General features: G+C 50.6%; 1 protein-coding gene across 1 annotated transcript; it reads right to left on the reverse strand.

The window, feature by feature from the left end:
• Positions 1–2628: 2628 nt before the first annotated feature.
• Positions 2629–3120, reverse strand: LOC136532769 (uncharacterized; the record flags this gene model as incomplete). Its single annotated transcript, XM_066525359.1, has 1 exon — positions 2629–3120. A coding segment is annotated over exon 1 (492 nt), but the record flags the coding sequence as incomplete, so codon positions are not given.
• Between the last annotated feature and the right edge of the window lie 9318 nt (positions 3121–12438).

The raw sequence follows: 12438 nt of genomic DNA on the forward strand, positions 1-12438 counted from the left end.
TGAATCCTGATTTCCTTGTACTTGCACTCTAGAAGGCAATCCTGAAACACTCCTATACCCTAGATTTGGTACAGCATTGATAGCATTGTAATCAGTAAATTCTTGATACCCATCTCCATACATATTCTTCTGCAACCTGTTTGATGCTGGAGAAACTCTATAAGCTGAAGGTGGCACTTCTCCTGTGGTACCAAATGTCACCTGGCCATAGGTGGGATGTGATTGCTTTTCAGTGTGGGTCAATCCACCTATATTTGAAGTCGATGCTATTTCTTTTCCAATAGGCTTCTCTTGATGCTTTGGAACATTGAAAAGTGTCAGTCCGCTGAGTGGGCCAACATTTTCTTCAAAGTATTTATCAACCATTGGACCAAAAGTACTGATCATGATTGCCCGAAAGGTATTCAGAAAAGCTGTGTGATGGTTTGTCATGGTTTCTCCCATGGCTTTATAGACCAGGGCTGCCATCTTCTGAGCATCCTCCTCTTTAGTGTAATCAGTCTGATGCGGAAGAAGAACCCTTGGCATTGACTACTTTTGAAACACTTTATTGCTCTTGTTTTTGGAAAAAGACATCAAACACTTCCATTGGTATTGCTCACATGCTTGTAGCACTAAATCCCTGTAATTATCTGGCAATTCTATCATGCTTACATCCAGAACATGATCATTGTTGATCTCAGACGTCATCTTGAACTAACAGATGGTCCCACCGGGCGTGCCAAAAAGTGTGTTGACACAAAATGTGACACACTGTGCCTCACACACAGCAAGCCGGAAAGCGTGGTTTCAATCGGGTTCCCGGGTGCTTTGTGATCCGGAAGCGTGCCAGTCAGTTTGACCTGAAAACTAACAAGGGATAAAATAATTAAATGCCAAAACGGAACATGTCGGGTAAGACCGGACAGTTCCACATATACGGCCCTGAAGCCACTTACAACGACATACAGCTATAGAGAGCTGTCTGCCAACAAGTTTATAAACCATTCAGCTAATCGTAAGATGAATGCACGTAAAGACCTGATTGCCGAATGCATGTGCATGGGAAGACATGTTTGAACAAGTGAAATTAATTATGAGTTAATGCACGACCAAGCTTAGCAATCCAGCCGAGTTGGGTTCCAAGAAGAAGGAACATGCAAATAAACACGATTAAACTAATCTAAAACCTGCATCTGCCGCACGACACCTGGTTTCGTTAAAGCTTAAACGTAATTAACATACATGAACCCACGACATGTGACAATCTAGATTAAAATCATTCAGCCATTATGGGCATGTTATCTATTTACAAAGGTAATATGAAAAGCAATTGTTGTTGAAACACGAATAAAACCATAAGAGAGAGAGAGCCGAACAATATCAATCTAGATTGGGCAGAAGTGTGTTACAAATATATAAAATATTTAAAAACATGCAACACTAGATAACTTAATGAATCTATTTAGATTTGCCATATCTAATAGAGCCGATAACTATCTTGCTTTCACTAAGCATATTGAGCAAACACCTGCCGCACGGTATCTACTCATAAACAAAACATAAGCAAAGACTTCTTGGTTGTCAAGCAAAGATCCGCCGCACGACCATTGAAAACAAACAAGACTACTTGCATCACGTCTAAATCCACCGCATGATACTAAACATGATAACAAGGTTGTCGGAACTTACGGAGGTCGACGGATCGATGACTCCTCTCGAAGAACTCGACGACACGACAAAAGGACTCGAAAGTTGGCACGGGGCTGGTTGTATTGATTTGGTTGTGAACCCCTATTACAATGGTCGAGGGTCAATATTTATACCCTAGACAAAACACGAGTCCTAGAAGACTACGATTTACAAAGGAACTTTTAAACAAACTTGGAAACTTACGATTCCTTACTCTAAACTCTCAGAGTCCTTTATTATTACAACTTTCATCTTTTCGATCGGCCTCGCCTGCCATCTTCTGCTTTCCCAAATGGAGTCACCGCTTTCTGGAGTAACCGACCGCACAAGCATTTAGCCGACCGCTTGTTTTGTTTGCCGAACACCCTTCTTCCCGCATGCGGGTCCACCTGTCATCCTCCAGAATCAAACAAAATCCAGTGTTAACACACGCTCTACTTGGCCATTTGTCCTAGGGTGTCCTATGGCCAACTAGGCCACACAGATGTGGTGGTCGTCACAGAACGTCAGGAACTTGTGGCCGGTGAATTGTGTCCCATTGTTGGTGATGATGGTGTTCGGAACCCCGAACCTGTGGATGATATCAGTGAAGAACAGCACCGCTTGCTCGAATTTGATTCGGTTGATCAGACAAGCCTCGATCCACTTGGAGAACTTATCAATTGCTACCAGTAGATAGGTGTAGCCCCTGGGGGCCTTCTGCAGAGGCCCAACCATGTCGAGCCCCCACACAGCGAATGGCCACGTGATAGGGATGGTTTGGAGGGCTTGGGCCGGGAGATGCATCTACCGTGCGTATTACTGGCGTCCCTCGCTGGAGCGTACGAGCTTGGTGGCGTCAGCAACTACCATTGGCTAGTAGAACCCTTGGTGGAAGGCGTTTCCGATGAGCGTCCGAGGCGCTGCATGGTGCTCGTAGGCTCCTGCGTGCAAGTCCCAAAGTAGGGCTTGACCTACCTTGGTGGTGATGCATCGTTGGAGGATGCTAGATGGGCTTTGCCTGTACAACTCGCCATTGCTGAGGACATACATCTTGGCTCGCTGAGCAAGCTGTCGGGCGTCGGTCCTATCTGCGGGAAGTTCTCCCCGAATGAGGCAATCGAGGAGCGGGACCTGCCAGTCCATGCCCTGGTTGGCCTTGGGAGGCTCCGTGTTGACTTCCATGACCTCGGGCTTGGCCGGAGGGGTCTCAGTGATAGAGGGAGCCTCGGGCCCTGCGGTGGGCTTGACCGGTGGGCCCTCTTCTGTCACCAAGGCATAGTCGATGGAAGGCTTGTGGAGGTCTCTGGCAAAGACGTTCAGGGGGACCAGGGCCCGTGCCGACGCCATCTTTGCTAGTTCGTCCGTGGCTTCATTAAATTTCCGCACGATGTGGTTGAGTTCGAGACCGTCGAACTTGTCTTCTAGGCAATGTACCAACCTGCAGTATGCTTCCATTTTTGGGGTCATGGTAGTTTGACTCCTTCATCATTTGGTCGACAACAAGCTATGAATCGCCCCATACATCAAGACACCGTACTCCAAGTTCGATGGTGTCAGTGTTTTGGACCAGCGGGCCCTCAACCAACTAGTAAATTTGTACTGTGTGTTCCCAATCATGGATGGTGATGCAAAGAGACATAAGGTTTATACTAGTTCAGGTAATGAGCACCCTATGTCCAGTTTGGGAGATCGATCTTGTATTCCTTGCACCGAAGCGCTCGTAGTAGGGGGTTACAAGTAGGGCGAGAGAGGGAGCTAGTCCTAGGTCTCTACGTGGGGTGGCATGGATTGCTTGAGATGTTGATCTCAGGTAGTGGGGAAGCTTGAGCATTTGTCTGTGCATTTATGCGTGAGTTCGTTGCGTGGGCATAGGCCTAATCGTTCGTGTCTCTTCCTAGAAACGGCCTAGGTCCTTCCCTTTTATAGTTAAAGGGGGGACCAGGGTGATACATTCGCTAGCTACATGGCATCGTGCAGACGGAGGCGGCAAGTCCAAGCCCTGTAGCCTATTACTGTGGTGGCGTGGGTGACGAAGTGGTCCCATCCTTGAAGTACTGGTGCGATGCGCCGGTCACATCCGATCCTGTGTGTCACGGGAGCTCTAGGGTTACCTCGAAGCGGGCGTGGCGGTCGACATGCGGGTCACTATGTGTTGACTGCGTGAGAAGCCAAGGCTCAGTTGGTGCCAAGGCCGAACCATCATGGGAGGCTCGGCAGATGTGAATCCCGGGGTTGCTGAGCCTCTGAAGTAGATTGCCGAGCCTTGGAGGGAACAGTTGGTCTCGTATGCTGATTCTGAGGCTATGGTGACCCAAACTAGACTCCCCATGCCGCGTTGTCTCTGGGGTGGGGGTTACGTGGTACAGTGTAGTGTAGGCGCTGATCGTGGGCACAACACCAGAACATAGTGGCCGGTAATCCCAGCTGCGCCCTGTCCTAGTCGGTATGGCGTTGATGCGACTCCTTGTCCCATCGGCCACTCTGCGGTGTTGAGCCGTTGTTCGGCTAAGATTGTGGGAGTGGTTAACGCATTAATGGGACGTGATGCTCTGTCCGGGAGCCCGGTCAAGGCAGAAGCGATGGATTATTGCCGAGCCGGCTTCGAGCGAGACGGAGAATCAACATCTCGTCCGAGCCTTTATGCACGGGGCCTCAGGCGAGATGGAAAATCGGTTCCCCATTGAGGCCCCCTATGCAAGGCCTTGCATGAGGCGGAGGTTTGGCAGGCCATCGAGACCTCCCGCGTGAGGCCCGGAGCGAGGCGGAGAGCCGGTGGGGTCGAACGAGGTCGGGGCTTAACAAATGGCTTACACTTTGGCTTTGTTTTTTATGGGGTTTAAGTGATTCTTTTGGTATACGCTCGGGGTACCCCATTTTATGGTACCCAACAGTAGCCCCCGAGCCTCAGGGAGAGTGTGAGCGCTCTTCTTGAGGTTTTGACGAGACTTGACTTGCGGTAGCTCCTGGCAAAATAGTGTTTCGTACTTTAAGGCCTCAGTGGGTGCACGTGAGCGCACCCGCCGGGTGTAGCCCCCAAGGCCCTAGGGGAGTGGATTCATTCCTCTAGGGTCTTTTTCTCACATTGACCAAGGGATGTTATCGTATTTGCTGAGCCCACAAGTGCGAGTTCGGGTCATAGGGTCTTGGCAAGATTGCAGGAAGAACCCCCGAGCCTCTGCATGGAGCGAGAGGGCGATCAGGAGTCCTCCAAACTTTTTGTGTGACCCTCATGCTTCCTTTTCGCTCAGAAGGAGGGGTGGAATATGCCAGGCTTACCCTTGGTTGGTGCGAGCAGTGACACTTCCGGTGAGCTGTTATCGGGTAAGTCCAAGTGGATGCCCGTGCCCCGTTCGCTAAGGGTTAGCTAGTGGTCCAGAGACACACTCCAAGAGTACCAGAGGGTTTCTCTAGTGGGTGCCGGGGCCATTCGCTGGGCCCCGGTGGCTCGGTGCCTCCCTATGGTGGGATCTCATTCGGAGACCTCCCTACAGGTCCCAGACACGACTTAGGGTGTCCCAATCGTTTTGCTTGCTTGGGCCTTGGCCCCGTATAGGCTTGCCCATAGTCGTTCCTGACTCTGTTGCCCTGGGGCGGCTGTCGAAACCCTTAGGGGCCCAGCCTTTGAACCCCTAGACCATAACGGGCTCGATGCCCTTTATAGTGTTTTCTCGAGTTCTCAAGTGCGAGCTTGGGTCGCTTGTCTTTGTCTTGGGTGCAGGTGGAGCCCCTAAGCCTCCGCGTGGAGCAAGAGGGCGGTCAGGTGTCCCCCTGACTTTTTTGTTCAACCCTCGCACATCCTTTTCGTACGGATAGAGGGGTTTTTTTTGCCAAGCCCACTCGTGTGCGAGCCTAGGTCGCTGGGTCTCGGCAAAATTGCAGGGAGAGCCCCCGAGCCTCTGCATGGAGCAAGAGGGCGATCAGGAGTTCCCCTGGCTTTTTGTACACCCCTCGTGCATGAGGGTTTGTTTGCTGAGCCCCCCTTGGGTGCGAGCCTGGGTCATGGGGTCTTGGCATATCTGCAGGAAGAGCTCCCTAGCCTCTGCACAGAGCGAGAGGGCTGTCAGGAGTTCCCCTGGCTTTTTGAATGACCCTCGCGCGTCCTTTTTGCTCGGAAGGAGGGGTTGTTATGCTGAGCCCTCTCAAATGCGAGCCTGGGTCGCTGGGTCTCGGTAAGGTTGCAGGAAGAGCCCCTTAGCCTCTGCACGGAGCAAGAGGGCCATTGGGGGTTCCCCTGGCTTTTCGTATGACCCTCACGCTTTCTTTTTGTTCAGAAGGAGGGGTGGAATATGCCAAGCTACCCTCGATGCGCGGGAGCGGTGGCACTTTCGGTGAGCTATTATCGGATGAGTCCAAGTGGAGGCCCGTGCCCTGTTCGCTAGGGGTCGGCTAGCGGTCCAGAGACGCACTCCAAGAGTACTAGAGGGTTTCTCTAGTGGGTGCCGGGGCCATTCACTGGGCCCCGGTGGCTCGGTGCCTCCCTACGGTGGGATCCCATTCGGAGACCTCCCTGCCGATCTCGGGCACGACTTAGGGCGTCCCAAGCGTTTCGCTTGCTTGGGTCTCGGCCCCATGTGGGCTCGCCTGTGGTCATCCCAGACTCTATTGCCCTAGGGCGGTTGTTGAAACCCTTAGGGGCCTAGCTTTCGAACCCCTGGACCGTAATGGGCTTGGTGCCCAGTTCCTTCATCTGAAAGGAATAGGGTGGGGGGATATCTCTCCCATCAGCTCGACAATGGCTGGCACGCCTTTTGAGGTTATTTTCTTGGGGAGGTGGAACGACGCCTACTGCTGCAGCAGTCGGACACGATGTGGTGTCAGCGGATGGGATGTAACTGTTCCCGCGATTAATGAGGAAAAGGTGGGCACATGGGCGGTAAAATCAGATCAGGATTAACCGCGCCGAATCTGAGGGAAACTTCCTTGATTTTGTCACCCGTCTATTTCGCCTTCATCCTGCATAAATACACAATGAGCCTCGCCCCTCCCCTCCTCACCTTGCCTACATTAGCTTTACTACCTTTGAGCTGTCGCTAGAGCAGAGAGCCTCGGGAGGAAGAAGGGAGAGAGGCGAGGAGGAGAGAGAGAGAGACTCACCGCCGTAGTCGAACCCTCCGTCATCCTCATGGCCGGCGACATTGTTGTCATTGAGGTGGACCCTTGGGGTCCATCTGATGTCACCGTGGAGATGCTTCAGTCGCTCGTCGATGGCAGACTTCTTTGTCTAGTTACCAACCCCAACAGGCTGGAGTGGATCACTCCATCGGGCGAGCCAGAGCCGAGGCCTCGCGATGGTTACGTCGTGAGCTTCGTGTCTTTTCACGAGCGCGGCCTCGGCCTTCCGGCGGACCGGTTCATGCGGGTGCTCCCACACTACTATGGCATGGAGCTCCACAACTTTAACCCTAATTCCATCACACAGGCAGCCATCTTCGTCGCTGTCTACGAGGGGTATCTGGGGATTGCTCCCCATTAGGAGCTGTGGCTCCACCTCTTCCGAGCGGGGCACACCACCAAGCCAACGGGTACGTCGGGCATGAGGAAGGCAGTGAGGGTCAGCAGCTGCACTCTCCAAGTGCGTCAGGACCGTCAGCACCTCTACATACCGGCCCAGCTTGCGTCAACCAATCGCCGATGGTACACGAGCTGGTTCTATCTTCACAATGACGACAATGGGCTTCCCCCCTACACCGGGCAGATCATGGGAGCTACCCGGAGAGGTGGAAGTACGGTGTCCCGAGGGAGGATCACCCCAAGCTACAGCCACTCTTGGAGGGGCTAGAGAGGCTGCGAGACCACGGCCTTACTGCGGCTGTGGTCATGGCCGCCTTCCACCGCCGGAGGGTGCTGCCGCTAATGGCTCGGCGGCGGCGCCTGTTCGAGATGAGGCCGGATGAGCCAATTGAGGGCATCTGGATGTCTGCCTCCACCCTTTCCGATGAGGAAATTCTTCACTAGGTGAGGGAGATGGTGGAGGCAAAGCTGAGGGCGGTGGCCTGACCCCCTTCACGATGCGCCCATCGCGGGGGTTCCTCTCACTAGTAAGTCATGTGTCGCTGTAGCTCCTGAGGTTTCCCCGTTTCTCATTGTTTCTTGTTCCCTTACCCGTGTTCGCCATTCCTATAGGGGATGAGGGACATGCGAGCCTCCCCGCCGCCCATTCCCAAGGATGTGAGGCGGCGAGCGGTCAACCGGGCGCACGCTGAGGCGCAGAAAAGGCAGAAGGATGCCAAGGTGGCGAAGCGCACGAAGAAGATCCTCGCGTGTGAGGAACTAGATAAGCACCGCCGGCAGTAAAGGAAGGATGGTCTCTCATTGGAGGAGTCCCTGTCGCCGTCACTATCGACGGATGCCTCGGATGGAGATGTCAAGGGCAAGATGGGGCAGGGTCCCCTGGACCATCTCCCTGAAATCAGGGAGGGGGCGTCCGCAAGTAGCCTGGCGCTCCCAAGGGGAGGAGGAGGAGCTGCCCTGAGGTCGGCCATCGCCCGCCTTGGGGCTGAGGCCGACACGCCCGAGGCGCGAGCGCTGGGAAAGCATGCCGTCAGCCCGGTGGGCTCAACGGCAGCGGTGGAGCAGGTGGCGGCGGGGGCGATGCAATTGCCCCCACAGAGGACCGAGGGGGTGCCGGGGTCTGTCAAGGACTGGCTGGCGCCGACAGATACAGAGGCCGTGCCTCTGCTGCCGCCACCGCCTTTGCAGATGAGGGTCACCATGCTGAAGCGGTTGCAGCCCCGCTCGAGGTAAGCGTATTTTTGGTGGAGCCATAGCATTTTCCGTTCGTTCTTTTGTCTCGTGCTGACCCTGTAAGTGTTTTGTCCTTAGCCGAAAGTGACCTGCGGAGGTGCCTACCTTGGCGCCCCTTAAGGCGTTCAAGGTGAACCCCGGCTCCACCGCCCACTGGGTGGCAGAGGCGCAAGCCGCCCTACAACGTGGCATGGCGTCGGTGTGGGCCGACCCAAAGGAGCCGGCCACCCAAGGAGGGGCTGCCGAGGCGGCCCTGACACAGACGGGGGAGGGAGTGCCTCCGCCCCGCGAGGACGAGGCTCGTGAGTCGGATGGGGCCGAGGTGCTCTCAGTTGCCGAGGCCACCGAGGTCAAGGCCCCCAGGGTCTCCGAGGCCGAGGTGGCGGAGGCTGGGGCGCCCAGGACCACCGAGGCCGCAGCGGCAGGCGCTGGAGCCCCCGCGACCACTGAGGCCACGATGGCGGAGGCCGGAGCTGTAACACCCCGGGTGTTTAAATATTAAAAACAGGACATGTCATCATATGCATTGCAAGGCATTTGGTCATATTGCAAACTTTGATATGCATTCACTAAAACAAGTTTACATTTGTGTTATGAGTATTGAATTGAATTGTTTGAATCAAGTCAAAATTTGGTTTGGATTTGAATTTTTGTGAAAACCCTGATTTTCAGTATTTAAATCCTACCCTGAAAACTCATTTCAAAATCTAAGCATATTTTGGGGTTGAGCCCAAAAGCAAAAGTGTAGAGCTTGTCTAGTTATACAAAGTTTGTTTTTGGAGATTTCAACGTTGTTATGAAAAATTTAGAGTAATTTGAAAAGGCGTAATTCGTTAAATGTCACCTATTTGAATTCAAAAGTTCATTTCAAAATGTAGACCGAATTAGGGGTTGGTTATAAAAGCAAAGTTGTAGAACTTTGAATTTTGAACAACTTTTATTTTTGGAGATTTTTGAGTTGTTACACAAATTTGGGAGTAATTTGAATTTGAAAATGAAGGGCAATTCTATAAATTCTGTGAACAGTGGCCGCCGCTCTGGCTACACCGCCGGCGACCTTCGGTTCGCTTCCAGGCACGCGCGTGGACGTCCTCGGCTTTGCGCTGGCGCAGAGAAGTCTCCTGCGTGGCTTCCTTGTGCTTCTGAGCTGCTCTATTTAGCCTTGGTCGTCGCCGTTTGCCCTCGCTCCCATCCTCTGTTTTCACCGCCGCCGTTGCCATAGCTCCGTTGAGCTTTTGCTGTCGAACCAGCGCCTGTGCCATCATAGCAAAGCGTGTCCCAGCTCTGCTAGTTCCTTGCACATCTAGCCAACCAGTCCTTATGGCTTGTCTTCGCCGGAAGCTCGCAGTGTGCGCTCTTCTTCCTCGCGGCCGGCAGCGTTGCCGTCGTGTTCACCTCACCGTGGCTAGAGCTCCACGGTGCGCCTCTGCCCCTGCTGAGTCTTGCTTTAGCTTCACCACGATGCTATGGTACTCTATGACCCATTGAATTCTCATTTTGACCACCACAGCTACCGAAGCATCGCCACCGACGACGGTCTGTTCCGTCGTGCCTACTCGGAACATCGACCAGCCTCTTTGTTGCTCCTCCGACCCTGCTCGTTGCTCAGTCGTGTTCAGGATGAGGTGCTGAACCCTTCTATGCTAAGTGTTTAACCTCTACCATGCTTGTGTTGCCAGTGTAGCGCGACCGTGCCGTCGTGCCCGCCATGGTCATCGCTGTGCTTGGTCCTGGCCACGTTTGGTCTCGGTTGTGCCATCAATAGTTGCGCCTAGTTGTAGTGATCACCACGGTGCCTTTGCCTTCGCCGTTGGTCTCACCGGTGGCGAGGAATCGCTGGTCAGCGCGCATGTCGCCGGAGTCAGCGCTGGAGGTTGAAGATGACAAGTGGGGTCCCTTTGTCAGTGACTCAGTGTTCAAATGGAATTTTTCTATTTTCAGATTTGAATGAATAGTGATGTAATTTATTATTTTTGTGTAGATTTATTTAGAGCTCCAAAAATTATGAAAATTTTTGTGTGACTTCTCTGTGATGTATAGCATTTAAGAAAAATATGAAATAATGTTTTTAAGTACTTTTTGAATGTGATGAAAATTGCTCAATTAATTAATAAATGAATTTCCATGATTTTTCTAGGCTTATTTATTTATCCAAAAATTATGAAAATTGTTTTGCCACTTAGTTATCATATGATAAACATTTACAAAAATTTTGATGTCAATTGGAACAAGTTGATTTATTTCATAATTCTTAATTAATTAATTAATTCATAAAAGCAAATAGTAACCTTTAGTGATTTAGGTTTTGTTTGAATTTTTGATTGAGTGATGTCCTTGGGTCATTAGTTCATAATGATCCTTGGCAATTGATTTAGGTGTTGCGAAAAAGGTTTAATTAGTTTGACTTGCAACTGTACCGCATAGGAAAGTTGTATTTGAATTGTTAAATTTTGCATCCATCATCAAGCATCATGTTTCGTATTCTGCATCATGTTAAACATGGTATTGCTACTACGTGTAGTGAACGAAGGTGAACACGTGATAGTTAACCAAGTTGCTGAGGAAGTTAGTTCGTCTGTTGAGGTCGGATCGAATACTTGTGGAACGTCGCAGGAACCAGACTTTTCCATCAACGAAAGCAAGCCCCGGATGCATACAACCCTACCTTATGTTTTACAAATTAATTTTGCTTTTGCTTTTCTTTACCGCATCAAGTGATTAAGAGTTAAGTAAAAGCCTAATTGATGCATTACCAACATTGTTTTTCCGTATGTACCTTGTTACCAGTTTTACATCGTAAGTGTCTAGTTATGCTTAGCCATGCTTAGACAGATCAAAGTCGGGTGATTACCTGTCATCTGCAAGTTTAAATGGAACTTTGGTTGCTTATGTTATCATGTGATATGAGCATGTGGAGTAATAAATCTAGATCGGACGGACTCGGTGGGTGTGAGCCACAAGACATGGAGGTCTTATGAGCGGATTCTTTCCATCTGTGTCGGTTAAGGTCTGTACTGTTGTAGAACTGTGTGCGGTGAGACTTTGTAGTACTAACCACATACTCCGGTAAGCCTTAACTTGGTGATTCTATTACGAGAATGGCTACTCACGCACTGAGAGTAGAGAGATGGCGGGAATAGCATGTACCCATGTGGCAACGGGCTAGATTGATGGAGTACTGTATTCTCGGGTGGCGCGGACCCGTTCTTATTTTAGAAGATCCGAGGGTAGGTTGATATATGTAAGTCGGGGACCTGCATATGTCGTGTGGTCTGGAATTCCCAACTGGGTTAACAATCGGTTCGAATCGTCGTTGCTCCTCGGTTATGGAGACTCACTTCTCTGTTCATCATTGTAGTTTAATAACTAGAACTTGAGAAAGGTTTGCGAAAGAGATTGATATGAAGTTCATGATCTCATTACAGATCATGGCAGATTCATATGTGGTACTTATAAAGTTTTACCTTTGAAGTAAATAATTTTGTTAAAGAGCTTTTACGCAAAAGAACTTTGATTATTGTTAAAGCCATACCTTGAATCCCATGAGCCGGCATTCCTGACTTCTATCAGTTTTATTTCGGTTAAGTCTTGTTGAGTACTTTTGTACTCAGGGTTCGTTGACCCTTGTTGCAGGTGAGACTCATGAGCAGATCTGTTTTGGATCGTGCTGCATGACGGTTGTTCCTTGTGATGACGATGAGAAGTAAATGTGTGGCCCTTGGGTAGGGCAGTTTCATTGTGTGTTTTGTATTATATTATAATGCCACTCCACTATTTTGTTTTGTAATAATCATTGAACTTAGTTATGAGGTTTGAAACTACTGTATTGTAAATTATGTTATTGTAAGACTTCCGCTGTTTTTACTCTGGTGTAGATATTTGAATAAATATTGTAATACTGCAATGACTCTATAACATGATCCTGCTCGGAAATCATGGATGATTCAGGGTTCCCCGAGGACACCCGACAGTCTTCTTAAGTTACTAGAAACATATGCACAGATGTCAAAGGTCGTCGGACAGTGACAGGTGCATGTGGGC

This window comes from Miscanthus floridulus, unplaced genomic scaffold (genome assembly GCF_019320115.1).
Source record: "Miscanthus floridulus cultivar M001 unplaced genomic scaffold, ASM1932011v1 fs_703_1_2, whole genome shotgun sequence".
Lineage (NCBI taxonomy): Eukaryota > Viridiplantae > Streptophyta > Magnoliopsida > Poales > Poaceae > Miscanthus > Miscanthus floridulus.